At 40.2% G+C, this 17133-nt stretch overlaps 1 protein-coding gene across 11 annotated transcripts in view; it reads left to right on the top strand.

The window, feature by feature from the left end:
- ARHGEF28 (Rho guanine nucleotide exchange factor 28) overlaps positions 1–17133 on the top strand; it is a 139820-nt gene that overhangs the window by 100257 nt on the left and 22430 nt on the right. For 8 of the 11 annotated variants that reach the window (XM_065047306.1, XM_065047309.1, XM_065047311.1 and 5 more), the window contains 16 exons: positions 678–741; positions 1283–1430; positions 1528–1649; positions 2522–2662; positions 3143–3393; positions 4303–4425; positions 4817–4934; positions 5636–5890; positions 6864–6940; positions 7622–7800; positions 8487–8572; positions 9129–9311; positions 11958–12089; positions 12793–12878; positions 16402–16440; positions 16530–16577. In XM_065047306.1, coding sequence (XP_064903378.1) covers positions 678–741; positions 1283–1430; positions 1528–1649; positions 2522–2662; positions 3143–3393; positions 4303–4425; positions 4817–4934; positions 5636–5890; positions 6864–6940; positions 7622–7800; positions 8487–8572; positions 9129–9311; positions 11958–12089; positions 12793–12878; positions 16402–16440; positions 16530–16577 — 2052 coding nt within the window. The remainder of the gene's footprint in view (positions 1–677; positions 742–1282; positions 1431–1527; positions 1650–2521; positions 2663–3142; positions 3394–4302; positions 4426–4816; positions 4935–5635; positions 5891–6863; positions 6941–7621; positions 7801–8486; positions 8573–9128; positions 9312–11957; positions 12090–12792; positions 12879–16401; positions 16441–16529; positions 16578–17133) is intronic. The other 3 variants (XM_065047310.1, XM_065047316.1, XM_065047317.1) reach the window with 1 other exon arrangement.

Here is a 17133-nt window from a genome sequence, read left to right on the forward strand (position 1 = left end):
GGTTTTGCATCTTGGTGGCTTGCAGTGTGCATGTATTCCCATACAGACTCTTCAGGGTAAACAAGCCTTAAACTGGACGTAAGTCAGATGGTTTTATTTATTTTGGTTGTAGCTCTGATGTCATAGCCTTGCACAAAGTTCTGGGCAACTTTAAGGAATCAGGGCAGCTGAACTAGCAGTTTTAATTACTGGGGCTGGTGAGTAATTTGTCAAGAGCAGACGAGAGCCCATCTTGCCATAGGGTTTGCAAAAGTTTGCTTTGGAAGGAGGATTGATTCTGCCTCTGGTACACAGGCTTCCTCAGGTAGTGTTCTGCCACAGGTACTTTGAGCTTATTTGAATATAAAGCCCTGAATGTGAACATCTATTCTTTCAGCCTTCAAAGGAAATACTCATATAGAGAAGGTAGAATGCTGTAACTCAGTGACTTGGTTTAGAATAAACAGATTTGGTTTTATACTGTAATACAAATAATATCATTCTACTTTGAATATTGTTTTCTACCAATAACCAATAAACTTGGATTTATTAGGTATTTGTAGAAATTAGGACCATAATACAGAATCACCTGCTTGAAGCCCTTTTGCATGATGATATACAGAAGTGAGTTGACTATTCTGTGTGTTATCAGCTATGATTTCATTGCAATCTTATAAAATGCTTTTTTTCTTTTTCAGAAATCCCAGGAGAGGTACCATAATAAAAACAAACCTCAAGCTGCTGTAACAAGTAAGATAGGAGGTACAAACCTAGTACTTCTAAGTTAAGCCTCAGTTAAAATCAACTTTCCTGCTTCATTTGTGTGTTTCTGGTTTTCATTTCAATGTCTGTAAGAATGTGTGTGTATCTCAGATATGAATAGGATTTTTTAAAGAAATTACTCTTGAATTAACTTGTCTTCTACTAAAATCAGTGGCAATTTTACTACGTTTTGTTTTCAATGAGAATGAAAATCAAAATCAGTCAGTTCTGCCTTGTGCTTTTGAGTATTTCATTTACTGTATGCACAAATATTTGGATTTCTTATGGTCAGGTTGCAATTTTAAAACAGGGGTGATTTGAGATTGTTTTCATCTTAATAAGATCCATGCCAGAGCTATTCCACTTTGCCTACAGGCTTATCTTTATATTCTGTGGGAAAGCATCATGGTCTCATACCATAGCAAATGGTTATTCTTTGTACCCAGTATACTTCCATATGAACACCAGATAGCAGTATAACTGTTCTGATGTTGACATACTCTACATTGTTTGTCAAAATCTGTTGTGCTTTGCCTCACAGATTCCCTGCCTGGAGATGTTTCACAGCCAGTGGTCTCCCTAGTGCATCCTTCTTCCCCTGTGCCGATTGAACTGCCTGCTGGAAGGAGAGAAGCCTCACAACAGACCCCTTTCTTGTCCAAAAGTGTCCCCAGTGCCAGTTTTGAAAGGTAGCTGCTGGAGGACCATGCTGAATACACCATTCAGCATTTCTAGAAAAAGTGGAACCATTAAATAAAAGTGGGATTTTTTTTTTTCCTGCTACAGAAGATCTATGCCATTTTCTGAACAAGACTCTGAAGCTGGCACCTGGAGGTCCAAGTCACGGTCTGAAGAGATGCTACAAGCAGTAGGGACCTTTCCTTCAATGGATCCATTTATGATGGAAGGTGAGAAGTATTGTGCAGGTGTTGCATTTCATAACCTGTATTGGAAAGTGCAAAATAAAACAACTCCTTAGTTGCTATAGGAAATAACTTCATCTGCTAAAAGAAAGAGCACCTATTTTTGATAATCACAATTGTGTCCTTCATTAAAATGATACAATCAGACATGTTAGTCTCAAAATACTTTAACTAACTCTTCGGTAACTTTTAGAACATTTTTGTACAGTGCTACCATTTCAAAATAACAGAGATAAATATATTTGACATTCCTGTAGAACCAGAAGAGGAATGTACTTCTGTGCTCATCTAATCCATTGACAGTGTACATTGCAAAATATAAACCTGTATATCACTTGTATTTCCTCAATAGCCCAAAAATCTTACCTCCCACTGGTGAACTGCCCTCCTTAAAAAGGCTGCATATCCTTGTGAAGTGAATAGAAATAGGCCTTTTTTATAACTGGGTGTGAGACTGAATTTAAAGCTTAAGGATGTTCACTCACTGGGCATTGCAAAATGGTTGGTGTCCCTCCAACACTAAAGCTACTTTTGAAAATGTTGGATTTGATTGCTAAATTTTGTGAAGTTTATTGAAGCAAAGAAATATAAAAAGGATTTAATCTGAGAAAAGAGGGGTGGGGTTTTTTTTTGTTCTCCTTCCCTGCTGTCATGTCCACATTTCAACACTTTGGTAATGATATTGACATCTGGCAAGCTTCTCTGTTGTAAAGCCAGTGCCAGTGTTTGCAGAAGCCTTGTCTAAAGTTCATCCCTGTGATGTGTTCCTCTTACTTTATGAATAGATCTGCATGTGCAAAGAAACTTTCCTTACTGTTAATATGCTTGGTGTTTATGGGATATATATTTTATCCTAGATGAAGTGGATTTGTCTCAGTGGACTGATCTCCGCACAGATGCACAAGAGTTTGAGGCAGAATCCTGGAGTCTTGCTGTGGATCCAATATTCTGTAGTGAGCAAGAAAAGGATGTTATCAGGAGGCAGGATGTAATTTTCGGTGAGTATTTTAAAGCTTTCTGTAGGTTTAAAAGCAATTTGCCTTAGAATACAGAGAGAGAGCCTACATGTTTTATGTCCAGAGGAATGAATGCCTCAACTCAGAAAAATAAGAAGGTTCAAAGTATATTTTTGTCACAGATTGCATTGTGTCCTAGAGCTAGGGAAATAGGGAGTGTTGACTAGCAAAGACACGTCTGTGTTGACCTGTGTTGTTCACAGCATGGTTGAGGTTGGAACTGACCTCATCCAGTCCCCAGCTTGAACAGTTACTACCCCAGCTTCTTCAGTGGGGTGCAGCTGAGAGAACTGTGCCAGAACCGGACAAAGTCTTCCTGGTGACGTAATCTATTAGATTTGAGGCTCACACAGAAAAAATAATTATGACTGTATATTTGAATGTTGCTAAACATCTTATCTTTGAAGGTGTGCAAAATGTTCAGGTGATTACTATACTATGCTGTTTTCTTTTATGCTGCAGAACTGATGCAAACAGAAGTGCATCACATCCATACCCTGTTCATTATGTCTGAACTATTCAGGAAAGGGATGAAGGAAGAACTGCAGCTAGACCACAGCACAGTGGACAGAATATTCCCTTGCTTAGATGAGCTACTGGAGATCCACAGGCGATTCTTCTGCAGAATGAAGGAGAGACGGCAGGAATCATGTGAGGCAGGGAGTGAACGTAATTTTGTTATTAGCAGAATTGGAGACATCCTTGTGCAGCAGGTAGAGTCATCAGCTCTGTTAATCCTTTATGTGCTCAGGGTTCCCAAATTAAACAATTTATTGACTTGGAAACTTTTGTGTGCAGGAAGAGGTCGATGCTTGCCTCATAAAATTCAAAGGCAGTCCTTTCCAGATTATTGCAGGGTGAAATAGCAACGAAAGAAAATCATTACTAATAGGTAACCGTGATAAACTTGGACTGAATTTCTACCTATGGTACAAGTGATGACGAAAGTGATGAACTTGATCACAGTAGAAGGCCAGTCCCATCACACCATGGACTGCAAAAAATGGAAGCAATGGATTCAGTTTTTTAACAGCTGAGCAGAGGTGTGAAGAATTGACTGGTATTGGAAAACAAACTACCCGTTCATTTCTTGTAGTCATCTGGCATAGTGCATCTTAAGTTGTTGTTCATTAGGGAAAGGGTGGTCACAGGGTGTTTATGGTGGCCAGAGAACAGCTAGCTAACTTTGCTTGCTGGTAGCCTTGCAATCAGGAGTATGTGGCTTTTCACCTTTGGTCAGTCAGTTTTCACTCACTGAAATAAAGCAGCTGAACCGTTACGTTGTCTAGAAGCGGCGTGGAGATCAGATGAATGCAAGTAAGCCTCAAACAGATAGTGTTTGCAAAAAGGTGAAGGAACCACTGTTGTAATAATTTTTCTAGCTGTTATTGGCAAAACTGTAGTGAAGGTCACTTGTGCTCTGTCCAGCATCTGTTCCTCTTCTTGCTCCTAAAAAAGGAGTGTTCTGTAGTGACAGGCCCTGTTAGTGAAAATCAGAGAACCTGAGAAAGAAGCAGGATAAAAGTTAAAAATTCTCTATTTGCACAAAATAAATGAGTTAAAGCTGTACAATTTCCTGTTAGGTACAATGTAGAGTGAAATTCACTCATTAATTTCTTCAGTTTTCAGAGGAGAATGCAACTAAAATGAAGAAAATATATGGAGAGTTTTGCAGCCATCATAAGGAAGCTGTTAATCTCTTCAAAGAGTTGCAACAAAACAAGAAGTTCCAGAATTTTATTAAAGTAAGTTTCCATGGAAACATGATCACTATTGACAGAATGATCAGGCAGAAGATATGTAGCTTTTACTCAGATTTAGGATTAAAATTATATTCCGTAACTCACTTTTAATAGCTAACAAAAATGGCAAAGTTTTTCCTCCTTAACCAGTGAGCTGATAAATTACATTTTTCTTTCAAATTTAAGAAAGCTTTGGCATACAGTGTGTGTTACACACATGTTCCTGTTACTGTATACCTCATCCCTCAGGGTAACAACTGTTCCTTGGGGATGGTTCAGATAACCCAGCATTTTGTTTTAGCTTATTCTGACACATTTAGGTCACATTTCTTATTAGTCAATTGGTGGTTTAATATACATTTGCTACTTAAGGTATATATTTATATCCGTGCAGCTGAGAAATAGTAACCTGTTGGCGCGACGCCGAGGAATCCCCGAGTGCATTCTGCTTGTCACCCAGCGAATCACGAAATACCCTGTTCTGGTTGAAAGGATATTGCAATACTCAAAAGGTGAATAAAAGCTAAAGTGTTGCTTCGTGTCTGGAATTCTAGCATGTTTCTAACGTAAGGAATATGTACTGCCACAATATAAAAAAGGATGAAATTCACTGCTCTGTAAGGAACCAGAGCAACGTAAATACCCACTGTTCAAGCAGTATGTGCGTTTGGTGTATATAGTCTTTGTGAAGGCTGGGATGAGAAGATTTGCACTATTCCAACCACACATACGTAGCTTCTTTGAAATGAATTCTCGTGGAGTCTCTTGTAAGTAGGGTTAGGCAAATGTTCCATAAATTACTCTTCAGTTTTTCAAACAAAGCTTGAATGACCTCTGGAATTTCCTAGAGCATTTTTAGAAATACTAGTAACTGTTTCAAGTGGTTTCTTCCTTAGCCAGGATAGTAATATGATATATAATTAGTCAGTAATTTTTTAAAAATACTAACAGCTCATAAATATGTCAGAAACTATTCAATGTGTTGTTTTGACTAAGGAATAAATCTGAGGTACATGGCATCTTTTAGTAGGCAAGGCAAACAAAGGTAGATGCCTCTAGTATTTCTAGTAAATTGGTTGCCAGGTTCAACTTAAAATGTCACACTTATCGATTTAAGATTTGCATCATGTCGACTGTTTCCAGAAATTAAGGAACGATACCTTCTCTTTAATATACTGACTACTATCATATTGTTGTTTTTTGTTTCATACAGAAGGAACAGAAGAACATAAAGACCTCTGCAAAGCCCTTTGTCTAATTAAGGACATGATTGCAGCAGTAGATTTGAAAGTGAATGAATATGAGAAAAAGCAAAAGCTGTTGGAAGTCCTCAGTAGAACTGAAAACAAAACATATACAAAACTGAAAAATGGCCATGTTTTTAGGAAGCAAGATTTGATGAAGAAAGAGAGGATACTTCTTCATGAAGGTTTAGTGTACTGGAAGACAGCAACTGGTCGTTTCAAAGGTATTCCATACAAGCAATGAAGTCCTTTAACTTTTTATTTGCAAATAACATATGAAGATTATTTGGTTTAAGTATGAAAATAGTTTATTACACTGTATTGCAAACACAAATTCTGTGGTGATGGTGTTGAGAATATGCCACCAATTGTTAGAAGAGTGGTCCCAGAAGCTGCCATGGTTTGTGTGTAATCCACTGTATATCTGAGCAAGAAAACAAGTCCAAATACAAAGCCATCAGCCTTCTTCCAGTCCCTCCTTTCAGTTCCTACAGTTTGCAGTTTCATCCCATAATGTAGATCCTTGACTTGTACATTGATATTGTTCACAGTACTGGCCATTGAAAATAATGCGTGAAAAATCATGTGCTGTTCTTCAGTGGTACCGGGACATCTGCCATCGAAAAGAAAATCTGAAGTCACATTTGGCTGGAGCCCAATTTTTACACGCAGGCCCAGAATTTGACTTTTGTCGTTAAACACATGTTGTTAAACACATGTAGAAACATGAGGCTTTTTGGACCTTACTAATCTTTACTGTACAATTTTATAAAGCTATCTGTTCACTGTTATTCCAGAAATATTTTTATCAGTGTTACATTGTGCTGTGAGTATATGTTACAGCGTAGGCAAAACAAAATTTTTGTGGTGTAGTCTTTGCCAGGTTGCCTGTGAGTGGCTTGGAGAAGTTGGGGTGACATTGGAGTGAGGGTTTCTTCTTTCCCTGGTCCAGTGCTCTGTCACAGTGCTGCAGGAGGGCAGGTAGCAGGAAGTGTGGTCTTTCCTGGGAGATACAAAGTGATGATGTGCAGTTGCACATTCAGACCATGGGTTGATCCAGATACTTCCTGTTGAGTTTACTGTAGGATTCCATGGGACATTTATCCATCAGGGCTTTTCCCTTTTTAAAGATAAAAGAAGAACTGTAATTGTAATAATTTCAATTAAAAAACATTCTTTTCCTTTTCTCATTTTAAGAGACCTTAGCTCTGCTTTTTACCGACGCACTGCTGTTCTTACAAGAAAAAGATCAAAAATACATCTTTGCAGCTGTTGTAAGTATACTGTCAGATATTTGAATATACACATTGCTCTTTTATTTGTATATCTCTCAAAAGTTCCATCCTTTCCTAGGTTATTCCACCTCTTTTTTTTATTTAAATCCTGGTTGTATATTCAGAATGGTAATATGCCAGTATTTCAAAAATTTAGTTTATTTTGAAAATAAAGTATTTTTTTAGGAAGATGGATAAAAATAACAATGGCATTTTAGTGTTCTGCCTCATCTGATTATGAAGCTGCAAAGTAGTACAGGCTCTTTCAGTTATCTAAAATAAATTTTATCTTCTCTTTCTGTAAAACAAAGCAGAAGAATAATTTTAACTGCAAGTGTAGTAGTAAACACACTGGTCATGGGGCAAAGTTCCCTAGCTATGTAAATACAAACATTATATGGATACTGTGCCTCAGTATCATTGAGCCTCTGGGACTAACTTTTAGCACATACTCAGTTCTTCACTTGCTCATAAATACTAAGAGGTATTTTTAAAAATATTTTTAAAAGATGTCAGAATACTCAAATCTTTCAGCCTCTTAAAACTGATGAGAACATTCATAGTCTGATGATACCAGGACTAGAATTAGTCCAATTATTTAAAAATCATGCACTTCTATAAGTGTCGTGTTTTATAAGAGAGTAATTTATTGTTTGCATGTGCTGTGACTGTTTCCCCCAGGACCAGAAGCCTTCTGTTATCTCCCTTCAGAGACTCATAGTCAGAGAAGTGGCCAATGAAGAAAGGGGGATGTTTCTGATTAGCGCTTCCTCTGCAGGACCTGAAATGTATGAGGTTCATACCAACTCCAAAGAGGAACGTAACAACTGGATGAGGTGTATTCAAGATGCAGCAGAAAGGTAGAAGAAAAGGCTTTTTAGTTTTCATTCTGGTAGTCCGAAGCAGATGGGAGGTGGGTGGGATATTTGTGGCAGTGTGCTCTCTACTGTGTTGCACTGAATGCATCCTGTGAGGTTGGGTTTTAGTCTGAGCTTAGGATTCACAGACCCGCAAAACCTCACTGTCACTTCTGCCAAACTCTTGGTGTTACCTCTGGTTTCTTAGTGAATCAGTAGACTCTTCCTGCTCCCCGGTAGATGTCCTTACTAGCCATTGTAAGGTTACCTTATTTTTGCCTTTGAGACTGCATGCTTTCCAGAGTCCTGCAGGTGTCCATACACCCATTTTGGGGAAAACACAGAATCATGCCTGTTATCTCGGTGTTAACTGATTAAGAATGGTAGGGAAAGCATTGCTCCTCATCACTTCCAAGTTTATGCTTAGCACAGCAAACCTGTATAAGAGCCAGCCATCCATTCACTGCGCTGTGCAGTCTTACCAGGCTTAAAAAGAGTAATTTAGTCTGATTTTGTCCAATTGATACTTTTTAAAGAAGCAGACAAATGGTATGCTTCTGGATTGTAGCAGAAGCTGGTGTTGGTGTTGTGTTCTGTTTATTATGAATGCAACAATGTTCTCAAGATGAATATACAATGTGCGGATTTTGCTTTAGCCCCCTTTGTTTTCTTGTCTTTCATCTTTGAAGTTGTCCGGAAGAAGAAAAAATGAATGAATCTGATGAGGACAGACGTATTGCTGAGGCCAAAGCATCCAGAATTCAGAAATGTCAAGGTGCAGTACCCTTCCTGCCACTCTGAGAGCTCCTACATCCTGAAAGTTCAGGATGAACTAATAATACGTCCGTATGGGTTTGTGGGTTCAGAGTGGCTCAATAGGCAGAGTCACAGCAGAGAAAGGTGGGGAGGTCTGATTATTTAATGTGAGTTTCATGAAGGAGAAACCATTCTATTTTTTTTTTCTTTAATTACCATGAGTACAAAAAAAAAGGGGGGGGGGAAATGGATAATTTTAGAATAAACTGAATTTCCCAGGTTATTATCAGCATTGTTCATTGTGAGAGCAACAGGAGGTAGCTGAGCAGAGCCAAGGCCACCTCATCAGCGTAGGGCACTGCCCTACCCTCTGCCAGGAGCTGTGCCAGCTTTCATCAGGATGGACTATGGGTTGAATTTGGTTCCTGGCCACTTAGAAAAGGTGTTGTCCAACTCAGTTTCCCAGCTCAAGTTAGCATTGTCTGTGTAGCATAAGGATTAGATGAGTGAATGGGGAATGCACTTTGCCTGCAAGATAAAAAAATATTAATACAGTGTTCCGTTTTGGTTGACAGAATCACTGAGTAACCAGGACCAGCAGATCTGTAGTTGTCTGGAGGATAAGTTGCATATCTATGCAGAACTGGGAGTTATGAGTGGCTTTGAGGATGTTCATGTGGAACCTCACCTCCTTATCAAACCTGATTCTGGAGAAACTCCACAGGCTGCTTCATTGCTGGCAGCAGCACTCAGAGAAGGTGAGTTTGCAGGGAAAGAGTGGACTGGTGTCTCTTCACATGAGCAGATATTTCAAGGTAACAAAATACAGCTGTATTGCTTTGTGCTATGATTCTGCCTAATCTTAAGAACTGACAGTGTCAAAACTTGGCAAAAGGCATCAAAAAGAAGTCTCTCAAATTTACACTTGTCACATGCACAAGATGGTACCCACCGGATTGAAAGATAAGGGCTATGTTTAGTGTGTAACATCAGATACGAGCAAGAAGGGACATGGTGTTAAGTTGTACCTGAGGACTGTTTCCTTAGCTATCCTTCTAGTGGTATGGCCTTGAGAAGTAGATCACAGGATGCAGTACAATATTGCACCTAGTCCCTGACCTTCACCTATCTTGTTTGATCTGATGACAGATCAGAATGACTGAGGGTCATAGACAGACCAGACTGCAGATGATCTTGGCAGATCTGCCAAGAAACACCTGCCAGAATTGCTGTAGGAACTGTGTTTTTTCTGCATACTATCTAACAGAGAGATGATAGTCTTGTGCTACCTACAGTGCCATCTGCTGAAGGAAGGTAATGGTATTTGTGGATACCTTGCCTAGCTGGAAGTTCAGCTAAACTCCTGCGAAACTTAATAGAAAATAGTTCTGGTATATTTGGCCATATGCAGCTTGGGCTGTATGCTGTTTGACAAGGACTACAAGATTTTAGCCCCACCTAGGTTGAAAGCTATGGGCCAATAACCTCATTACAACTGATTAATTGGCACAGGTTGGCTTCCGTCACCATTATGCGGTCAGAGAACATTTTATTGATAAAATTTGGGTAGGGAATCCAAGTCAGTGACACAGTAGTAAATTTCATTTCAGCTAAAATGGCAGCCTATACTTACTGATCTTATTCTGCCCACTTTTAGTTTTTACTTTCTGTCATGCTAATGTTGCTGTTGAGGATGTCTTGAATTTCAGGACTCTTCAGCACACTGTAAGGAATTTACAGTTGCTTACACTGTGAGTGATTTGTGGGAGACATTTTCCAGAACAGAAATACTAAGTCCCTGGGCTAATAACAGACTCAACAGCAAAAAAATCATTGCTCACAGCAGAGAAGAATAGAATTAGGAAGTGCTTAAGCAAAGTGGATATACACAAATCTGTGGGATATGATGGGATAAGTCCAAGTCTGCTCAGGGAGCTGGCCAATGTCGTTGTGAGGCTGCTCTCTGTTATCTTCAAAAGGTCACAGGATAAGGAGATGTTCCTAATGACTTGAAGAGGGCAAGCATGACACCGCTATTCAAGAAGGAATATATAGGGAACTACAAAATAGTCAGCCTCACCTCCATCTCTGGGACAGTGATAGGGCAAATCCTCCTGGAAACGATTCCTAAGCACATGAAGGACAAGAAGGTGACTGCGAACAGCCAGCATGGACTCATCAATGACAAATGTGTCTGGCCAACCTGACCATTTCTATGATGAGAGAAGAGCAATGCTTGTTGTTTACTTTGAAATCTGCAATGCCTTCAACACTCTCTGCTGTTGGCTACACTATCCTCACAGCTGAACTGGTGAGATACAGGTGGCATGACTGGGTGGAAAACTGGCTGGACTGAAGGGCTGAAAGGATTGTGATCAATGGTATCATGTCCAGCTGGCAACCTTTTGTTAGGGGATTCCCTTAGGGATGGATCACGAGACCAATACTGTTCAATATATTTATTAATAAAGTTAACCAAGGGATTGAGTGCACTCTTAGTGAATTCATGGCTGACACCAAATGGCAGGAGGGGGTGATCAGCATGCTGGAGAGACATCTACAGACTGGGAAAATGGGCTAAGAGAAACACCTAAAAGTTTTACAAAGACAAGTGTGAAGTCCTGCACTTGCAATGGAGTAATCCCATATGTTGGTACAGGCCGGACACTGACTGGACAGAAAATGGCTTTGCAGAAGTGGATCTGGCAGTTCTGTTCAACAGCAGATTGACCATGAGCCAGCAGTATGCCCTTGTGGCAAAGGCAGCCAGCTGCCTCCCAGGCTGCTGCACAAGGAGGAGAGTTGCCAGCAGGTGGAGGGAGGTGATCCTTCTTCTCCTCACCCCTGGTGAGACCAGTCTGTAGTGCCACGTCCAGTGCTAGGCCCCCCAGGACAACAGAGGCATTGACAAAGTGGAGCAAATCCAGCAGATGGTACCAGGGTGACTAAGGGACTGGAGCACATGGCTGCAGTAGCTGGTCTTTTGAGCGCTAAGAAGGCTTGGCAGGATCTCATTGCTGTCCTCAGCTGCCTAATAGGACGATACAGAGAAGCCAATTTTTTCATGGAGGCACATGGTGCTAGGATGAGAGGTAACAGGCACATGTACAAAGATGGGCAATTCCAATTAAATTAAAGGAAAAAGTATATAGCATATGGGTGGTCAAAAGCAGAACAAGTTGCCTAAAGAGGTTGTGATGTCTCTGTTCTTGGAGATGTTAAAAGCTTGTCTGTGCAAAGCTCCGAGTGACGCAATTTAGTTGGAACAGCTTTGAGTAGTGCATTGTAATAGATGACTTCCGAAAGTCCCTTCCAACCTAAATTATTCTATGATTCTATGTCATTGACTTACGCATTAAGGAGCTATTTAAGGGACCTCTGTAATTCTGCATGTTTTCCTCTAGTTGAAAGTCTCCATCTTGCTATAACTATATCACAAGTGAATGAAACAGACAGATCACCAGAAGAAACTATTGAGGAATTAAGTGTGAAGCACGGATTTAATGCCAATGAAATCTTGGAATCTGTTCCTAATGGTGAGTAAAATGTAATGCTTTTACGTATTCAGACTGCTAGAATAATAGTTACCGGATTGTGTTTTGAAAACCTTTCTCAGTCCATGGCAGAATCAATAGAAAATAATGTAGTAAAAGTTGTCTGTGGGCAAATATTCAGGTAGTATAAATTGTCATATACCTTCATTGAAGTAAATGAATTGTTTGCATCCACAGGAGTTTTTCCATAGCACATGTTTGTGTTCAGCGTTATTGAGTCAAATTTGCATATCTCCACATGCTTTCTCGTCATTGTTGCTCAGCTGCACATCAAACCTGTATTGCAGTACAGGCCATTTCCCAAGTCAGCTGACTTTTGTCAGAAGGCCTGAAAAACAGGATTGATATTGCAATAATTTCATCTATAAAAGGTATAGGATGGATTTCTTGCAAGAAAAATGCAAATAAAATTCTGTGAAAACCATTGCTGCACAGTATTTTTAGTGGTAAGCCTATACATGTCTCCAAACTTTGACAAGTGAAACACTACTAATTTATTAGTAATTCTGCTAATTTATTCAATTTTTTTTAAAAAGCCTAGTATCCAGTATGTAATTCCAAATTACATAAAATCTCTATTTTCAGCATTCTATGAGTAGCTGTAAAAAAGTATGCCCTTTGTTTATTTAGTTTGAATCTGCTCTGATACCTTTCTCTTGCATCTTATTGGGGCTTTATTTGCTAGATGCGGAAATAAAAGAAGTTGAAGAATCATCTGAAGTCAGTCTCAGTGCTGAAAAGGAAGTGGCAGGTGCCAATCTAGAGGATAAGGTATTTTAACCAATTTTTTATTCCTGTGTTGCATGTAGCACTCTGGGCTGTATAACTACTGGGAATATAACTACTGTCCAAATTTTTATGGGGTATCTAAAGGCTGCTGCAAAACAAAAACCATAGGATAGGCACATTTCATCCAACTCCAGATAACTGAGTTTAATAGAGGTCACCACAATTAATAATGAATTTTAAAAAAGCAATCATAAACAATCCAAACACAGAATTATTTTCCTGCCAGGCTTACAGATTGGTGGATTGTAATAGCAGCCACAATGTTTTTGTGCCACTTGTATGGGACACTTAAGAGCCTGGTTCTCTGTTGTCGTCATTCTATACATCCACCTCTATGGAGCTGACAACAGAATTCCCTCTACTCCCTCCTCCTGTCCACAGGATAAGACAGTCTCTTGCAATGGCAGAAACCTCAACTAATGCAAGGAAGATTTAGGCACTGGAAGAACTTCATCCTGAGAACACACACACAAAATAAGGCAGATTGCCTTACATAAGCTTGCTTCAGAATTTGGAATTTAAAAAAAAAATAAAAATGGAGCAATTAGAGAATGGAAGAGTAACTGACCATTTTTCAAAGTACTATAACTCATAAGCAAATCTGCAGTAAAAGCAGAATCAGAAGTCAGTTCTGGGCAAAATTAGGAAGGGCAAATTTCAGGTACCAGCAAAGAGTGTTGGAATAAGAGCAGTATGAATTAATGTGTGAAAATAAACTAAACTGTAATTGTAGAGTCCTTAAGTGGGGAAGCAGGAGCACAAAAGTAGTAAAGGGGAGAGACAGAAATAGAAGATATGTGACTTGAAATAGAAAGCAAAGTTTGCTAGAAAAGGAGATACTTAGCATTAGCATAGTGTCTTTGCATCAGATCTGAAAGACAACTTGTGTGCCTGAAACCTTGGGGTTTTTTTCTGGCTGTTTCTGGAAGACTCTTGCTAATACACTAATCTCCCTATAGCCTTGCCCATGTTCAGTTCTAGGTCATCTTACTTACAGACTGCTGTGTTAGATGGGAGTAGGAAGAAGAGCATGTGTGGATAAAACGGGGTGAAAACAGAAGTCCAGGTGAGGGAGCACAGAAGCTAGGTGAGGGGACATAAAATAACCTAGTAGAAGATAGAGATGCTCAGATCTCGCCCATTAAATGTTCCAGTAGGTCCACATGAAAACATTGCCATTGAGGTTATAGAGAAGACAGAACCAGGCTTTTCTCAGAGGTACACAGCAAAAGGATAAGCATCCAAGATTACAGGTTGCAGCAGGGGAAATTCTGGCTGTACATAAGGAACATAAGTCACTGCAAGAGTGATCAAGCAGGAACAGGCTGTCCAGAGAGGCTAAGGTTGCCTGGGTTTGACTAGAGAAGGCCCGGAGCTTACCCCATCTAACTTTGAAGTTAGCCCTGCTTTGAACCCCGGCTGGACTAGAAGGATCTGCAGCAAATTCTTCCACTTTAAGTTATTCTTCTGGTCTGGCCTATTTTTTGGGCAAGACTAATTGTCACATATTACCATGTCAGAATCAGACTTACCAGGAGGTGGCAGAACGCACAAACAAAACAGGGAAGACAAGGGCTTTCAAGGGCGGAGGACGTTTTGTCTGCTTTCAGATGCTGGGTGTACAGTCCTGGGGCACCAGGGGTCACACCAGCTAGCCTGGGAAACCAGGAGCTGGAAAGCTGGAATGAAAGCCCTCACCTTGGGGGTTAGATGCTGACAAAGCATCAGAAGGAAGATTGTAGCCCATGCAACATGTGAGGTCCGAAGTGCTCTCCAACTCATCCACCCTGCTTCTGCCTTGTAATTGCATCTCTGGGGGGTTGTCTGAGGTACAGTTTATGCAGCCTGCCCTGGGATCTGACCCTGGTCCCCACTGCTGCTCATTGCTCTGAAGCGGGGTGCTAGGGAAGAGTGGCAGGGACGTGGCGGTGGCCTGCAGCACAGGTTAAACCGCTGGACATATTGCTTCGGGCCTAGCTGGGCTTAACAGGGCTTGTTCTGCAGCTGCAGCGCTGCTGTCACCCTGGCTAGCTCGATTAACCTACCTTAGGCTCATCCCTCAGCACTCAAGTGGTGCTGCGGTGAGGAGACCACAGGTACTTGGGCTGGCCACTTGCTACCCTTGGCGATGCCAAAGCCAGCTAAGCCTTCAGTCTCCCTACACTGCCATTATTAAGTGAAACGGGGCTTCAAAAAGGGAGGGGAACAGCTGATCCCACTGTTGTTTAGCATGTGGGCTTTCCTTTGTACCCTTTCACCCTTCTTCACCATGCCAGCATCTCCTTCTCCTTTGTCTTCCTCTTGGCCCCATTCATCCTCCTTGACTGCCGCTCATCATGCCTGTGCAGTGAAGGGAAAGCGGAGCTCCCTTGAGTCAGTCCTTGCGCTACGCAGAGGCACCTGTGCAAAGTCCTCTGCTTCCTGTGGCAGAGCCGGGCAGTTCCATGTCTCGTGGGTGCAGTGGGAAGTGGAGAAGGTGAAGATGTGGAGGGTTAATGGAGGGAAATACTGAAGAGAGATAATGAGAGAGAGAGAGAGGGGTGGAGGAAATATCACAGCTGGTGCACCTTTTCCCCCCGACTTGTCTGTCGAGCTGTGTTTTGGGGCCTGTCCTTTTTCATTTGCAGTTATCACAGCTACATGGAGCAGCTGCTTTGCTCTCTGTGGGGGAAAACGAGACTGGGTAGAGAGCTTAGGGGAATCAGAGAGACAGTAACTATTCCCCAAACCCTCCTCCACTCCTCTGGAAAAAAAAGAAAAAAGTCATACAGGAAGTCTTTTCAGCGTAGCCTCAGAAGGGCTTGTGTTTTATTTCTCCACCGTTTCACCGTATCTTTCTCAGAGGAGCTGTTCTTCATGCTGAGGGGATTATGGGTGGCTTCACCCCATAAATTTAGAAGGCTCTGCAGGAAAAGTGAGCAGGATGGAAAGTGTGAAATGGCTGAGCCTTGCTGCAGTGGACAGTAGTAACTACACTGATATGTTTTGCAGAGTACAGTGGACACCCAACGTTTGCTTAGCTCCTCACAGCACATCAGAGGCATTCACCATGACCCACTCACATCTTCTTGCTACATTAATACCTCTATTTTTGAAGTCTCGTGTTATTTCATCCTACTATAAGTAATCTAAACCCACTCTGCTGTATATACAGAAGTCTGGTTACTGTATTTCAAAATTGTCAAGTAAACAAAGAATGAATGGAAATATCTTTTCTGTGTAGCATTACTCACAGGAGGATTAAAATTGTGGATGAAATATTTTTGTTTTTACAGTTGTGCTTAGAATCTCTAGTGATTTCCACGGAAACTCCAGTGTTGATGAATTATTAGTCTTTGTAGGTTATTGCTTCTGTCTTTTTTCACATACCCTAAAAAGGTTTGACTCACCATTGCATATATGAGCAATATTAATGTCTCCACTAGTATTTTTTTTTTAAATTACTTAAATGATACAATTCTAAAGTAAAAAACTACTTTTTTAAAACAACACGTGTTTATTTTAGGGAGGAAGTATGAATTTCCCAGGATCTACAGGGACAGAGGTGAGTTTATTTAAACCCCAGACAGAATGCAATAACTATTTAGTTAATAGTGGTCAAAGTTTTGAAAATCCTTCTCTTTTATTTTCTAGATTGTACAAGCAATCCAGAACTTAACCCGTCTCTTGTACAGCCTACAGGTGACTACTCCAATCTTAACTTTATAATTAGTCATAATAATTTACTACCTAAGATGTGTTTTCATTTTGCCCTACTTTTAGACATTATGTCAGTAGAGACCTATCTCTACTGACTGCTGCATAAGTTGTCATGTAATATAATTTTATTCTACATCAGTGACAGATTTAAGAACTGGATAATGCTTGCTTGAAGATTAATTCCCCCTCAAAAAAAGATTTGTGTATAGTCCAAAAGTCTAGGGGGGAAGTAAAATTATAGTTCTAACTGAACTGATGTCATTTTGGGTACAGATTTCGGAAATTATAGTTCAAAATATTGAAAAATAATAGTGTTTTGTTAGAATATTCTCCTGGCTAATAATAAAGAGTGCATCTCCCACTTAGGTAGCAAATCAACCCATTTTAGATATTTCAGTCTCAGTTAATTGTTGTGTGTATTTTGTAGGGCCTTAGTCTGAAGCTTTTGCCTCTTTTGTTCTGAGTATTTTAACTTACTTTTTTTATTTAGGTGCAGTTTTATAGTTTTATTTAAAAATGTTTCATTTCAGTATATTTA

The sequence above is a fragment of the Columba livia genome, chromosome Z (assembly GCF_036013475.1).
Source record: "Columba livia isolate bColLiv1 breed racing homer chromosome Z, bColLiv1.pat.W.v2, whole genome shotgun sequence".
NCBI lineage: Eukaryota > Metazoa > Chordata > Aves > Columbiformes > Columbidae > Columba > Columba livia.